The following is a 17302-nucleotide window of genomic DNA, read 5'->3' as shown; positions in this document are numbered from 1 at the left end:
TGGGCCATAATAGCTGCAATGTCCTGCAAAATGGCGGGATGTCCAATAATGGCTACTTTCCTCTCGTGCACCTGGTTTTTATAGACAACAGTTCAAATCCAGTAGGGTCTTCCATTGGAGGGTTCATAGGTTAGCTTCAAATTGTCCAATCAAAAACGACAGTTCTCAAGCTTTTACTTAAGCATACATTATCCTTGAAGATGGGTACGCAAGTTGCAACATTTTATACCAATTAACTCACTTTCAGAGCTTCCATTGTCCGCACCTGCAGATTGACCTTGGAGTAAAGAGAAAATATGCCAGGCTGGCACGAAAACTTAAGATAAGCATGTGAACGATCTCAGTGGAAAAGTACAGCTTCAAGCAAAAATACACGTTTATTAGCACATTGGAAAAATACGAGCATCTAAACCGTGAGACCAGGCAACTAGGCCAAAGCCTCCACTAAAGTTATGCTAAGCTAAAACATTTCAAACAAGCAAATCGTAGCACACGTTCATGATTATGTCGGATTAGTGCAATTCTAATACATCACGTTATATAAAGCACGCTTATAAATGCTGGCAAACTACTCTGAGGGCACATTTTGTCCCCGTACAATCTTTATTAGTTCGGTTAAAGTCACACATGATTATTTCATACTACGTTTATGCGTTAATAAATGTAAAACCTTCATTTTCTGCTTCATCAAAATCCATCTATAATGAGGTAAAATGGAGATGTTTAGTATATAGAAAGCCATTTTAAAATCATTTTCTTTTCTGAACCCTCACTCTGGGATTCTGCTTCAGACATTCAAACTATAAAGAGGGAGCTTCCCATGCATAAGTTTCACGTCCACAGCCCAAGTTTTAACCAGTCTGGGTGCTGCTGGTATGGGACACCAACAGGGCAAAACAAAATAACGGGCCTTAAGACAGTTTCTTACTGGTTCCTCTAGAGACCTTAGCTAAAAACAAAAGGTGTCGGGGTGGAGCATCAAAACATAATCGTTTATCTGGGTAGGTGGTGGCGGATTCTGCTTTAACTAATGGAATCGAACAGTAAACGTAAATAATCTGAACGTGTTGCGTTTCTTCGATTTGATATGCACTTTGCCATATGTATATTGCTAGTGGCACAGATAAAGGGTACTATATAAACTGCTAAATGTTTATTTTCTTACTGAGTTCAGCTGTTCTTGATACAAAATAAGGTTCTATTTCCGAGTGTGCAAACAAAGTTCTTATTCACATGCGTTAGACAAGGCCCTTTGCTTTTTTCATCAAAATACAGCTTTGACTGCATGCAGTCTTTCATTGAGCCTTGATTTTCTGGTGGAATCCTTCAACAAGAGGTGGCGGGGTTGTGTAGGAATGAGGAACACAGTGAATGGTTGCTTCCGTCTAAAAGCAGTTTAATTTGCAAATATGTATTTTACAGAGCATAGGCTGCTGCCACTTCTATTTGCAAAATAATAGGTCAACTTGTAGAGTGTACATTGATCTCAAGAGATATCTTGGCGCAGTTGTTAAATAAAGTGTGTATATTACTATCCAACTCAATGATACTCATTTTATCAACCTCATAAGGATGAGTGTCTGAGTGAACCCTCATGATTCAAGACTGCTACCATGGGATCAAACATAGATCTTTGACATGAAACCATTAATTTACTTAACCACTACTCTTCTCAGTCATTGGTTGTGTCCTCTCACTTTCATGTACCATCCACTGGCAGCAGAGTGAGGTGATAAGTTCAGCCATGTGTCTACAGCCATTCAATCAAACTGAGGAAGACAACAATACAGATCCACTATATTTTCTTCTGGCATTTTATCTTCTCCATCTAATGGCCCCTCTCTCTTTCAGCTTATCGAGATAACAATCCCTCCAATCCGGGAGCCCAGAACGGTGTCTATGTTGTTCCACAATCACACCAACTGTGGATGCACCAGCCAACTGGCCCAACCACGCTCCATCATGAAAAGGGCCTCCGTAGACTCTCATCTCGCCTACTCTGGATCATTCACATCTCAAAATGGGGCCAGAGCATACAGACGTGGAACCGGTTCTGCACGGTAAGCGAGCGGAGTCTACAGGTGCACAGTGAGGACCACAGTCAGGTTGCATGATCACCAAAAGAGGGAGTACTGGTACATTCACATGTCCCAGAAGTAGGACCACAGAGCTCAGGTCTGCTAATACACCCCAGCACTGATTTACGGACCCCTGCTATTTCAGTATAGAGACTAACAGACTACTCTGCCATGCACTTCTGTCCTGGCCTGGTGATAAAGAACCCTCTCCTGCTCCATTACTGGAAGTCACACACATGCCAACTACAGCACAGTCTTGACAACCAGCAGTGTTATCCCAATATTGGCACCTGTGGCCACTTGCGTATAGCACACATGTTGCTCTTCAATACTGAGATGCACGAGGTCTGCAGGTGTACATTAGGCCTCACCAGAGTTACTTTATCAGAATCCAACACAACACTGCACCACAAACAAACTTCTACCACTTTAAACCTACAAGTAGCATTTTTAGTGCATTCTGGTTTTACGAATGGCACCTATAAACATCGTATGGCTTCCACTCAACATGACCTTATCAGGACCCCCTTGGTATTCCAGCACTTGAACTTATGAGACCTCCTGCCCTATGTTTGAAGTGGGATCCACATTTTAAGATGCGAGCATCAGCAGCCACATGTAATAATACCAATTAACAAAATCCTAAGGTCTAGCATACTCAGTACTTTCAAAATGAAAGTAGGATGAAAACTAGCAATAGAGTTAAACTAAATAATTACTCTCAGCGACACAAGAGTTGTACCCTCAGGTAGCTGAATGAGTGATGGGTCCATGATCCTTTATTACAGGGTCCAGTCTGGCTGTGAGACTTAGATGAAAGCACCTCATGTGCAAGAAGTGCTGGAAAATCAGCCGTTAGCTTCTTCTTGGTTCGTTTTGTAGTGGGGGTTTAACCTGAACTCTGGCCTTCAGAATCGCTTTGTGCTGAGTGCTGAACACTTTCAGGTTTCTCTGAGCTGGAGCTCAGTTAGGATGGATTGGTAAATTTGCCCCTATGATGCGGCTGTGAGAGTGATTATTCAGTACCTCCTAACTGCATGTGTGCGTGCACACAGACACCCACATACACACACACACTTGGCAATTCCATGCTCTTGGTAGCAGTAGTAAGCATCCCTTGGTACCTCTCTTTCGAGCAGATGAAAGTCATTCTCTAGTGATTCATCTGGGCCACAGATGGACAGGAGAATCATTTAAAGGAGTCGTGACGGTAAAACACATCCATTAGAATGTAAGTACTTTGTACTTTCATTGAGGCTTGCAAAGAGACTGAACCCATGGTAGAAAAATGTGCCCTGGGAAAAGGAATGGTTCCCACAGGATACCTCAACCTCCTCACATTCTATCTGATATTTGCCATCACCCTATGCTCGGGTAGCACATGCATCCAACCTTGATATGAGTTCTTTCGGGGAGGAAGAGGGGAGAGCTGATAAGCAAATACAACAGACAACTCTTGAGGAGGAGGCACTCTGTGCCCAGCAGTGTACTAATAATCACGATATCAGGGCAGGTCAATCATGGATATGATTTTCAATTCTAATTTGCAGATGAATTTTACCATACCCATGTAAGGATTTATTTGTATTTTATCGTTATATTAAAGCTGATAATACACAATTGCACACTATCTTGATTATGAGCTAATATTTTTTGTGTGGTGTGTTTGACTTATGCACTTCTAATTTACTTCACAATATTCACTTTTGAACCATTATGCTGCAATCCCAAGTGATAATTTCAAAGTAAACCATTTGCATTTGCTTAAGGCACAATACCACACCCACTGTTTTATACATTAATCATTAATTGTTTGTGTGGTGCACTTAGGCAATGTACCTGCATTTAATTGTAAAGTGGCAAATTATACTATACGGCTCCTGTCATATGCTATAATGAAGGCATTTATATTTCGTAATTGGAGGTAGATCTAAGGTTCTCTCTGCCCTTGCCGAGTGTATGATGAGTGAGGGGCGAGCATGCTGAGTTGGCAGCTGGTGTGCAGGTCCCTCTGGAGCGTGAGAGCTCATTAGTTGCATGTTTGTTGCTGACCCTCGGTGGCTCTGCAGTGTATGCTACCTAGAGAGTTGTGGTGCCTGAGTAAGCAGCCACAGTGCGTGATGCGTTTTAATTTCCTCAATTTTGCCCCACCTTGATAAGTTCAGGGAAGAATATTTGTTCTTTTTCTCCATAAGTTTAGTTAACAATTTTGCAATTTAAATCAATTGTATTTCTTATTGTAGTAAAAAAATAAATACCAAGATGCTTAAGACCCATGGTAGTCCATATTAATAATGTCTATGCCATGTATCATATCTGCAGTACAAAATATTTTTAAAAGAAAACCAATAATTTTCTGATATTTAAAGTATATCCTGCTACCAATGCATAAGCATCAACAGTATCCAATATCAGTGGTACACTATGCACAGGGCCCATAAAATAATGAAAACCATAATCTGCATAAGCAGAAACTTTGACGGCTGTTATTCATGATAATGCCTGTAATGTCCCTAGGACTACAAATCAGTGGTTCAATGGCTAATATAAAAAGTAAGAGGGGCAAACAACATCCTTGTATAGTGCCTATAAACAAGTGAAAAGGGGAGGTGTTAATGCTACTAACAAAAATGGTGGAGGAGGGTGAGCAATGTGTGCTTTAATCATGGAGATAAATCTAGCACTGAGACAGAATTTTTGCATAGTTCCAAATAAAAATTCCTAAATGATCCTATCAAAAGCTTTTTTCAACATCTAAAGCTAATAAGCCTACGGGATATTTAAAGTTCTTTATGAATGCAAATTGTGAGAATTTGAGCATACATTTTGTAGTCTTAATTAATGAGTGAGACAGTTGACAATTAGGAATTAATGGAGAATTTATATCTGGTTTAGAAAGAACAATGATTGTTGAGTCTTTCAAAGATCCTTTTGCGGAAAGTTGGTTCATAAAATTTATATAAATTTCTGCTGGAATACCATCAGGACCTTGGGATTTTTTGGCATTTAAATGCTAATGACATTGCAAACCTTTTCCATAGTAAAAGAGGCATCAATAATGCATCTGTTAGTATGTGATAAGGGCAGTAAGTTCCACTTGAGTAAGAATGTATCTAGTATGATATATTGAATATCATGAGGTTTACTATAAAGGTTTGAATAAAATGTCTGATATTGTGTAGCTTCTTCCATGGCAGAGGACAATAAATGACCACCTGGAGTTCTTATAGCACATATCTAGTTTTTATCTTTTTTTATTTGTGAGTAATTAGCAAATGTGTGGCCAGATGTATTTGCATTTAATTGGAAATTAACTTTTGGTATGCAAATAAGAAGAGCTGCTCTTTTACTGAGTAAAATAATTCAATAATTTATTAAATTTTATAATGGGGTATTAACTTGAATGTCGGAAGATGATAGAAATACCTTTTCAGCTTCGGCAATTGGCCGTTTTAAATTATTAAGATTTAAGTTGATTATTCTACTCTCCTGTGCCATGATAGCAATAGGAACACCTCTAATATAAGCCTTAGAAGTATCCCAATGAGTAATGTTAGAGATATGATCTTGTTCATTATGTAAGTATTCAGAAATAGCAGATAACTTTTTTTCAGTTTGCATCAGATAATGCAAAAACAATATTCATTCTCCATTTGGGCTTATGTTTAGAATATCCTCAAGAGTGTTTTTTAAATTCTTTATTTATTCAAATTTCAAGACAACCAACAACAAGCCTGTTGCACACATGTGCCTTTTCCCAGTTTTATTCTCTCATTTCACATATAAGTAATACAAGATAGCACAGGATTTAATTCCTTCCCTCTGCCTTCCACCGCCCCACCCACTGCTAATGTTCCTTTTTGACATTTAGATAGCCTCAATTATTTGTAGGCATAAACCATATGCGGTGCCCGTATGACAATTGTATTATCCAATGTTAAGCACAGATTGTAGGCAAACATCTCAGATTCCCTGCCTCTTCTACATATTCACCATGTATGTTGAGTGTCCCCATGCCCCTCAGTATCCCCGCTCTTTGTACAATCTGCCAGAATGGCTCCCAAGCTAGTAGGTTATCCTGAACCTCTTCATCCTTTCCAGTAATTGTTATATGTGTGTCCTCTGCCAGAGACCACTCCAGTGTGTCCCGCATCCACAACTCCACACTTGGTTGTCTCAATGTCAACCATCCAATGGCAATACACCATTTCGCCGGGAGCAGAGCAAGCTGCAGGAATTTATATTGCATTTTAATTTCCTTCGCCTGTTCCACAGGACCCAATAACCGTTGGCAAGGCTGTAATGGCAGCTGAATCCCCACCACCTCCTGTGCTACCTCCCACCTTAAGGCAATATTGAACAGTCTACTTACCTTCAGTAACAAATTATCTGGTAGAGACATATTCTAGTTGCAGATTCTTTACCTCACAATTTCCCCCAGGCATCAGTCTGGATCCTGAGATTTTTCTTGGAGCCGTACCCTTGCCCACTGTCAGGTGGCGCCTGTTGACTTCGGGTCAATTGTTGGTGTCGTGTTGACCGGATATGACGTTGCAGGTCGTACATAAGCGGCTGGTTTTTTTCACAACTTTCCACGCCAGAAGCGCAGAGCCATGAAGAACACTGATACTGGTGTGCCAGAACTAGGGCCCTGAAAGGGAAGTCCCTGCCCCTAGAAATCAGTTCGCAGAGTGGGGAGGATGTGTGGGTCGGGATGGAATCTGCAACTAGAATATATCTCTACCTGATAATTCGTTACCAAAGGTAAGTAACTTGTTCATCTGATAGAGACCTCTAGTTGCAGACTCTGTACCTTAATATCAATACCCAGGCAATACCACCCACAGAGTTGGGTCTGTGAACCAAGATCATACTAAGAAGTTTTGCAGGACCGAACGGCCAAAATAGCCATCCCTGTGAACATGACTGTCCAGGCAGTAGTGTTTAGTGAACGTGTGCAAGGACGCCCACGTTGCTGCCTGACAGATATCCAGGAGTGGAACTCTGCATGCTAACGCAGTTGTGGCAGCTGTTGCCCGGGTAGAGTGAGCATGCAAACCCTCAGGGGGTTGCTTCTTAGCCAAAGCGTAGCACATTTTAATGCAGAGAACAACCCATCTCAAGATGCTTCTCTTCTGCACTGTCCAGCCTATCTTCGCGCCCAAATAGCTCACAAAGATTTGATCATCCATCTGGAACTCTTGAGTATGATTGAGGTAGAATGCCAACTTTCTTTTTGGCTCCAGGTGGTGGAGTCTCTCCTCTTTTTTAAAGGGATGTTGGGGAGCGTAAAAAGTAGGCAAGGTGATGGATTGTCTTACATGGAAGGTCAAAACCACTTTAGGAAGAAAAGAAGCCCTAGTACGAAGCACCTCTATGTCAGGGTGGATGGAGAGGAGAGATGGCTTAGAAGAAAGAGCTTGCAACTCACTCACTCTGCCGGCAGAGGTGATAGCCACAAGGAAGCTGATTTCAGAGTAAGCAAGCAAAGTGGACAATTGTGAAGTGGCTCAAAGGGAGCACCCATGAGATAAGTGAGAACTACGTTCAAATCCCAGTGGGGCATTATGAACGGCGAAGGAGGAAAGAATTTGGTAAGACCTTTAGGAAATCATCCCACACCAGGAGATTTAAACAAGGAGGTTTGGTCAGGCAAGCGGATGAAAGCCGAGATGGCAGACAAATAACCCTTGAGGGTGCCCAGAGTACAGCCCTGCTAGGAAAGAGAAAGAACAAACACAAGGACCTCAGAAAGACGGGCAGAGAGGGGGTCAACAGACTTGTCTGTACACTATTCCACAAATTTGTTCCAACAACAGACGTATGCCATTTTGCTGGGGGAAATCCTGGCTGCTAAGATCACATTACAGACTGTGGGCGGAAGGTCAAAAGTTGTAAACTCCCCCTGCTCAATCTCCACACAAGAAGCCAGAAACTGGACAGGATCGGGTGAAGAAACGTCCACTGCTGCTGTGACAGAAAATCCTCCCAAAGAGGCAGTCTCATTGGAGGATCGATGGCCATGCTCTAAAGCTCTGGATACTAGGCTCTTTTTGCTCAGTCCAGATCCACAAGAAATACTTGGGCCCAGTCGTTCTTGATCTTCTTAAGAACTATGGGCAGAAGTGGTCTAGGCAGAAAGGAGCCCCGAGTTCCTCTCAAGACGAAAAGTCCAATGCGCAAAACAGCATTCTCTGCGGAGGTGACAGATGTCACCAAGGCTCTCCCCACTGCTGAAAGAGACTTTGCGCCACCTCCGGATGGAGACGCCATTCGTGATCAACCAAGCATTGACGGCTGGGTTTGTCCGCTCTGACGTTCAGAGAGCCCGCCAGATGTTTAACCACTAGGGATATGCCCTGCTGTTCCAGCCATGTCCAGAGGCTGTTTGTTGCAGTACCACATGGCGGTGGTGTTGTCCGTGAACACCTGCACCACTTTCCCTTTGAGAGAGGGAAGGAATGCTTTCAATGCCTTGGATTACCCTGAGTTCCAAGAGGTTGATATGGAGCTCGGACTCTGCCAGAAACCATACACCTTTGATCTCTGCCTCTTCCATGAAGCCGCCTCATCCCAGAAGTGATGCATCTGTCACTACAATTACATCTGGTTGGGGAAAAGTGATCTGCCTCTGACCCAATCGCGGTTCAAAAGCCACCACTGCAGATTTTGCGGAGTCCCCTCCAAGATCTGGACCATGTTGGAGTGATTCCACTGATACTGTGCCCACAGGAACTTCAGGTCCCACTGCAGAGTTCGCATATGCAATCTGGCAGGTGTCACCAGCAGGATGCAGGAGCCCATGATGCCCAGCAGCCTCAGAGTCATTCTCACCAAAATCCAGGAGAGAGGCTCAAGCATTGGTATCATAGCCTGAATATCCTGGACTCACCACTCTGGAGGATAGGCCCAAAACTGCACTGTGTCCAGAACAGCTCCAATGAAAGGAAGCATCTGAGAGGGAGTCAGGTGTGACTTTGGCACGTTTATAGTGAACCCCAGTAAATGCAGGAAGTCTGCCGTAGTCTGGAGGTGGGAGAGGACAGCCTTGGGAGAGAACACCTTCAAAAGCCAGTCATCGAGGTAGGGGTAGACTGAAAACCTTAACCTGCGAAGATAAGCTGCAACTACCACCATCACTTTGGTGAACACCCAAGGTGCGCTGGTAAGGCCAAAAGGGAGCACAGTGAATTGAAAATGCTCGTGACATACCATGAACAGCAGGTAACATCAATGGGAAGGCAGGACCGGAATATGGAAGTAAGCGTCACGGAAGTCCAATGCTACCATCCAGTCTCCAGGGTCCAGGGCAGATAGGACCTAACCCAGAGTGAGCATTTTGAACTTCTCCTTCCTGAGGGAGAGATTGAGGGATCGGACCTTGAGAATAGGGCAGAAGCCCTTGTCCTTTTTGGGCATCAGAAAGTAGTGGGAATAACAACCATGACCTATTTCTGGCACAGGGACCCTTTCTATGGCTTTCTTGGCTAAGAGAGCCGTAACCGCCTCGCGGAGTACAAGTGATCCTCTGTCATCCGATCGTAGGATGGTAGCATGGCAGGAGGGGTAGTCTTGAAGTTGAGGGAGTAGCCCCTTCGGTCTATTTGCAAAACCCACCTGTCTGATGTGATGGTGGTCCGGTGGGGCAGGTGTTGGCAAATCCTGCCACCAACTGGTCCCTGGTGGGGAAGCGCCAGATCAGGAAGGCTTGGAGGTTGCAACAGAGGGAGGGGCACTGGACTGACTAGACTGTTGGCTCCAAGATCCACGCGAACGGTGGATCCTACATCCACGACCACGCAGAGGTTGTGTAGCATGTGTAGCACAGTGGCTGGCAGGTAACGGGCATGGCAAGGCACCCATTCTGTAGCCACAAAAGGGGCGAAAAGCAGACTGAAGGGGGCGAGGGGCAGTTGTGAGGCCAAGAGACCGAGCCTTAGGAGTAAAGTTACCCTACTACCCCAGAAAGACAGTAAAGTCGAGATAGGGGATTCTGCAAAGGCAACAACTGACTGCAAAGCACTGAAGACTGATTCCTGGACCTGAGGACTTGCAAAGGAAGGGGACCAAGTCCAAGAGTCACGAAAGTGTCCAAGGGGGGCAGGAGCCCACTAAACCCTGGATGAAGGTGCAAAAGAGCTGCTTCCGGGTGGAAGAAGCCAAAGATTCTGCAACAACGACAAAGGTGCCAGTAACTTCACCTTTGGTCAGAAGATGTTTCACGGCGTGCTGGAGGATGCAGAGTTGTTTCCACGCAGAAAGACTGCAAACAAGCCTTGCTAGCTGCAAGAGTCGCAGTTGAAGCTTTTGGGTGCTGCCAGGACCCAGGAAGGACCAGGAGGTCGCCCCTTGGAGGAGGAGACAGAGGGGTCACTCAGCAACACGGAAAGCCCATACAGAAGCAGGCAGCACCCGCAGAAGCACCTGAACAGGCGTTCAGAAGATCTGAGCACGACAGTCGACTCAGCACAGCAAAAGAGAGTACCACGAAGTCAGAATCCAACTCAGTGAGTTGGGCAATTCAGGACAGAGTTCTGGGGACCTGGGCTAGGCTGAGCACAAAGGAAGTCTTGCAAAAGTGCACAGAAGCTCTAGCAGCTGCAATTCACGCAGTACACAGGATTACTGTCTGGCGTGGGGAGGCAAGGACTTACCTCCACCAAATTTGGACAGAAGGGCCACTGGACTGTCAGGGACACTTGGACCCAGCTCCTGTGTTCCAGGGACAACGCTCGTCAAGATGAGAGGGGACCCAAAGGACCGGTAATGCAGAAGTTTGGTGCCTACTTTGGCAGGGGGAAGATTCCGTCGACCCACAGGAGATTTCTTCGTGGCTTCCAGTGCAGGGTGAAGGCAGACAGCCCTCAGAGCATGCACCACCAGGAAACAGTCGAGAAAGCCGGCAGGATGAGGCGCTACAATGTTGCTGTCAGTCTTCTTGCTACTTTGTTGCGTTTTTCCAGGCGTCCTGGAGCACTCGCGGTCGATCCTTGGCAGAAGTCGAAGAGGGAAGTGCAGAGGAACTGCATTCGTTATCTGATGAGAAACCCACAGGAGAGACCCTAAATAGCCCTCAGAGGAGGATTGGCTACAGAGAAAGGTAAGCACCTATCAGGAGGGATCTCTGACATCACCTGCTGGCACTGACCACTCAGAGGTGTCCATTGTGCCCTCACACCTCTGCATCCAAGATGTCAGAGGTCTGGGACACACTGGAGGAGCTCTGGGCACCTCCTCTTTGGAGGTGCTGGTCAGGGGAGTGGTCACTCCCCTTTCCTTTGTCCAGTTTCACATCAGAGCAGGGCTGGGGGGATCCCTGAACCGGTGTAGACTGGCTTATGCAAGGAGGGCACCATCTGTGCTCTTCAAAGCATTTCCAGAGGCCAGGAGAGGCTACTCCTCTCAGGCCCTTCACACCTATTTCCAAAGGGAGAGGGTGTAACACCCTCTCTCAGACGAAATCCTTTGTTCTGCCTTCCTGGGACTGGGCTGCCCAGGCCCCAGGGGGGCAGAAACCTGTCTCTGGGTTGGCAGCAGCGGTAGCTGCAGAGAAAACCCCAGAGAGTTAGTTTGGCAGTACCCGGGCTCTATGCTGGAGCCCCGGGGATGCATGGAATTGTCCCCCCAATAGGTATTGGGGGGACAATTCCATGATCCTAGACATGTTACATGGCCATGTTACATGGCCATGTTCGGAGTTACCATTGTGACGCTACATATAGGTATTGACCTATATGTAGTGCACGCGTGTAATGGTGCCCCCACACTCACAAAGTCCGGGGAAATTGCCCTGAACAATGTGGGGGCACCTTGGCTAGTGCCAGGGTGCCCTCACACTAAGTAACTTTGCACCTAACCTTCACTAAGTGAGGGTTAGACAAATAGGTGAATTATAAGTTACTTAAGTGCAGTGAAAAATGGCTGTGAAATAACATGGACGTTATTTCACTCAGGCTGCAGTGGCAGTCCTGTGTAAGAATTGTCTGAGCTCCCTATGGGTGGCAAAAGAAATGCTGCAGCCTATAGGGATCTCCTGGAAACCCACTACCCTGGGTACCTAGGTACCATATACTAGGGAATTATAAGGGTGTTCCAGTTTGCCAATCAGAATTGGTAAAAGTAGTCACTAGCCTGCAGTGACAATTTTAAAAGCAGAGAGAGCATAAACACTGAGGTTCTGGTTAGCAGAGCCTCAGTGATACAGTTAGGCACCACACAGGGAACACATATAGGCCACAAACTTATGAGCACTGGGGTCCTGGCTAGCAGGATCCCAGTGACACATATCAAACATACTGACAACATAGGGTTTTCACTATGAGCACTGGGCCCTGGCTAGCAAGATCCCAGTGGGACAGTAAAAACACCCTGACATATACTCACAAACAGGCCAAAAGTGGGGGTAACAAGGCTAGAAAGAGGCTACCTGTTAGACCTGACAGCCTTAGGGTGGTCACCCCTAACTTTTTGCCTGCCTCCCTCCACTTTTTGGGCACTGTTTTTGCTGGCTTTTAGACTCTGCGCACTTTACCACTGCTAACCAGTGCTAAAGTGCATATGCTCTCTCCCTTAAAACATGGTAACCTTGAATCATACCTGATTGGAATATTTAATTTACTTATAAGTCCCTAGTAATGTGCACTCTCTGTGCCTAGGGCCTGTAGATTAAATGCTACTAGTGGGCCTGCAGCACTGGTTGTGCCAACCACTTAAGTAGCCCCTTTTCCTTGTCTCAGGCCTGCCAGTGCGAAGACTGAGAAGTCTTTTTGGTCCTGAGACTTCAGGGAACAGGAGGCAAGCTCTATCCAAGCCCTTGGAGAGCACTTTCACAGCCAGACAAGAGTTCAGCAAGGCAGCAGGGCAACAGCAAGGCAGCAGTCCTTTGTAGAAAGCAGACAGGAGTCCTTTGAGCAGCCAGGCAGTTCTTCTTGGCAGGATGTAGTTTCTGGTTCAGGTTTCTTCTCCAGCAAGTGTCTGATGAGGTAGGGCAGAGGCCCTGTTTTATACCCAAATGTGCCTTTGAAGTGGGGGAGACTTCAAAGAGTGGCTAAGAAGTGCACCAGGTCCCCTTTCAGTTCAATCCTGTCTGCCAGGGTCCCAGTAGGGGGTGTGGCAGTCCTTTGTGTGAGAGCAGGCCCTCCACCCTCCCAGCCCAGGAAGACCCATTCAAAATGCAGATGTAGGCAAGTGAGGCTGAGTACCCTGTGTTTGGGGTGTGTCTGAGTGAATGCACAAGGAGCTGTCAACTAAGCCCAGCCAGACGTGGATTGTAAGGCACAGAAAGATTTAAGTGCAAAGAAATGCTCACTTTCTAAAAGTGGCATTTCTAGAATAGTAATATTAAATCCAACTTCACCAGTCAGCAGGATTTTATATTACCATTCTGGCCATACTAAATATGACCTTCCTACTCCTTTCAGATCAGCAGCTTCAATACTTCAATACAGTAGGAGGGCAGCCCCAATGTTAGCCTAGGAAGGGAGCAGGCCTCACAGTAGTGCAAAAACGAATTTTGGAGTTTTACACTACCAGGACATGCAAACTACACAGGTACATGTCCTGCCTTTCACCCACACAGCACCCTGCTCTAGGGGTTACCTAGGGCACACATTAGAGGTGACTTATATGTGGAGAAAGGGGAGGTTTAGGCTTGGCAAGTACTTTTAAATGCCAAGTCGAGGTGACAGTGAAACTGCACACACAGGCCTTGCAGTGGCAGGCCTGAGACAAGGAAAAGGGGCTACTTAAGTGGTTGGCACAACCAGTGCTGCAGGCCCACTAGTAGCATTTAATCTACAGGCCCTAGGCACAGAGAGTGCACATTACTAGGGACTTATAAGTAAATTAAATAGTCCAATCAGGTATGATTCAAGGTTACCATGTTTTAAGGGAGAGAGCATATGCACTTTAGCACTGATTAGCAGTGGTAAAGTGCGCAGAGTCTAAAAGCCAGCAAAAACAGTGTCCAAAAAGTGGAGGGAGGCAGGCAAAAAGTTAGGGGTGACCACCCTAAGGCTGTCAGGTCTAACACTACCTTCCTACACGAGGCAGAGGAGGAGACGGACACCGGGCCATGAGCAGCTGTAAGGACCACTCCCTCAAAGCCATTGGGTTCATGGCGCCGCAGTCGGAGCACGACTTCGGGTTGTGGTTGCGCTCTGAGTTTGACAAACACACCAGGTGCGGATCCGTCACCGACATAATGTGGTGGCAGGAGTCGCAGGACCTGAAGCCTGTCTTCCTGGACATCCTCAACTCACCAGAAAAGTCCCAAAAGCGTAGACAAAAAGTAAAAAATCCTGTCAAAAAGCGACGGAGGGTAGCTGTTCTCTGGATCTGCGCGTAGGCTGGCATGGAAAGGAAAAAACTGATGTCAGCGTGCCAGTGTAGTGCTTATATATGACCTGCGATGTCATACCAGACGACCACGATGCCAAAGATGGACATGGAGTCGATCGACGCCACCTAACGACGCGCAAGGGTACTGCTTGAAGAAAAATCTCCGGATCCAGACTGACGCCTGAGGGAAATTTTAAGATAAGGAATCTGCAACTAGAAGTCTCCATCAGATACAAGACAATCAGCATGGGCAAAACATATGGAAGAATGTTGCCCTTTCCACCCCACATCAGGGGCAGTTCTGCGATCTAGTCGGTTAGATTTAAGCTGGTGCACTTGGGGTCTGGTATGTGTGGTGGGGAATATTCAAATATATCAGCCTAAACTGGCCATTTCTGGACACTTTCCGCACCAGTTTACACATCCTTGCACATTCCCTGTTGGTCAACGGGACTTCCATATCTATATCCCAGGCTCTTGTAATGCCGTAGTCAGGTTTAAGATGGCCAGATATCAGTGCCCTACATGTCACATTATCATGTGGCGTCCCTCATCAGTCTGTAAAATACTTTCCAGTATATGTGTCGTGGGAAGGGCCCTGGAGAAAATTTGTCCATATTTCCCTCTCCTTTCTGGCCAGCTTAGCATACTGGAGGAACTGCCAAGGGCCCACTTCAAATGTGTCCTGCGCCCCCTGAAAAGTAATAAATGTATCCCCTGGGTATAAGTCACCATGCAATTGGCAGCCCCCCTCACTCCATCTAGCAATCGTCATGTCACTACAAATGTGACTAAAGGGCTGCAAATCCCAGATGTTTAAGTCCCTGGAAAAAGACGGGCACCTGACAACCCTCTTAATGACCCGTTCCTGTATTCGGGCTGTCTGTATGACAATGTAAGGCACCAAAGACTCCAAACTGTCCCCTCTCATCAACAGCACTGACAATGACTCTCCATTACACTAGGGGTGACCAATAAATTCCGCTTCTCCAGAAGAGTTGGTGGAATTTTGGCCACTTCGCATTATGCTTGTAACACATATTTCTGGCCATATTCCGCAAACCACTGCAAGGTGAAGTCACACGCAGCCCAACTCCAGAAGTAGCGCCCTCTGGCATACGTGTGGTCCCATTCAGAATGGAATGAGCTCCTGACACTAAAAATCAGCACGAGCAGAGTGATGTGCCTATTTTCACCCACTCACGAAACTCTGAGGAAGCTTGTAGAGCTTTCATGTAACCCCACTGAATTCTGCAAAGTAAAACTGCACAAGTTCCGCCGACTCCTACATTACACATGCCCTTCAGTAATCGCAATTCCCAGTTATCTTCTTCCACTAGTCACTTACCACCATGCTGAATGTGGGGCGGGTAATAATACCATTCAAGGCTCGGCACCCCCATGCCTCCCAATTCCTGATCTCTTTGGAGGATCTCCAGTGTAACCCTAGGACACCCACCAGTCCAGACTATAACAGCAATATACTGTTTAGCTGCTAAAACACTTCAGCCCTCAAAGGGCAAAGAGTGTTTTGGAGATGGTATAGACAGTGCAGCAGCAACACCATCTTGGCTACAATCACCTGCCCCATAACTGACAATGGCAGTGTACACCAGAAGTGTGCTGATTAATGCAGCCCCTCTTTCACTTGCCCTAGGTTATAGGCATAATGACGGTCAGCCAGAAGGGCAATTTTAATCCCTGGATATTGAAAATCATCATCTCCCCACCGCAGACCCAAATTGTGGAGTCTCTCCCTCTCCAAACCAGCCAAATTCCCTAGGGGAAAAAGAAGGCTCTTGTTTAGATTAAACCAAAGCCCATGGATCTCCCCAAGCTCCTCCAGCAGGTGCAGAAGGTGGCAGGAGAGTCCAGGGCTCTCACAGATAAAAAAGAGCATAATCGGCTTACTGGAAAACCAAATGGATCTTCTCGACAACGGGCATCCCTGCCTTTTGCCAACAGTCCAGGCTCCTAACACCATACTACCCATTCACACATGCTCCATGGGTCCTGTGTATAGCAATTCCACGTGCCATCTGCCGGAGAACTTCCATCAGATAGGCCAAGCCCATGGTGTCCAACACTTTCTCAAGGTCTGTTGTGACCAGTGTGAGCTCATCATCTCAGCCCAGCAATGGGTGCAGCACATGAGTAAGTCTCAAGTTTATGGCAGTACTTGGGCCTAGAATGAACCCATGCTGACCTTCATGCTCCAACTGTCCTATCATCAATTTCAGTCTATTAGCCAGCACCTTACAAAGGACTTTAGTGTCCATAGTGATCATAGTTAAAGGTCTATAAGAAACCTGGTTCTCTGCTTCTCTGTCCAGCTTAGGAACCATACAGATTAAGCCCTCTTGCATGGTCAGCGGAAGAGAGCCTATCCGTTGCGCCTCAGTGTACACCTCCAGAAGCTTGTTTGTAAGCCAAAGCAGAAAGGCTTGATAAAAGTCCACCAAGAAGCCATCTTGTCCTGGTGTTTTACCCATGGGCATTGAACGCAGGGCCTCCCTACCCTGATCTCCTGTAGGGTAAGAGCAGCCTCAAGTTCCTTAATGAAGGCCTCGGGATCACTAGAGACCCCCCTCCCACACTCAACACATATTTCCAAACACAGTCCAGCTCACCAACAGGCACCTCCTCATACACTCCTCGCAGGTGGTCAACTAAGACTTCATTTATGGCCCTTTATGTAATTACAGCCATACTGTCTGGGTGTGACAGGCAACACACCAGTGGTGTCTCTGCTTCCCTTTACAATATCCAAGTGAGTAGTCGGCTAGGTTTGTCCCCCTATTTATGCAACCCTTGCAATAAATGTTAAGGGTGTATTTCTCCAATCTGTCCCATGTGTCTTCAACGTGACACCGTAAATCCAACAA

At 46.1% G+C, this 17302-nt stretch overlaps 1 protein-coding gene across 2 annotated transcripts in view; it reads left to right on the top strand.

Moving 5' to 3' along the window:
- LOC138245698 (vascular endothelial growth factor C-like) overlaps positions 1-17302 on the top strand; it is a 92117-nt gene that overhangs the window by 37363 nt on the left and 37452 nt on the right. For both annotated transcript variants that reach the window (XM_069199528.1, XM_069199527.1), the window contains exon 4: positions 1852-2060. In XM_069199528.1, the coding sequence (XP_069055629.1) occupies positions 1852-2060 (209 nt within the window). The remainder of the gene's footprint in view (positions 1-1851; positions 2061-17302) is intronic.

Source organism: Pleurodeles waltl, chromosome 7 (genome assembly GCF_031143425.1).
Source record: "Pleurodeles waltl isolate 20211129_DDA chromosome 7, aPleWal1.hap1.20221129, whole genome shotgun sequence".
NCBI lineage: Eukaryota > Metazoa > Chordata > Amphibia > Caudata > Salamandridae > Pleurodeles > Pleurodeles waltl.
Note: the sequence above shows the minus strand (reverse complement) of the source record. Positions and strands in the feature narration are given on the sequence as shown.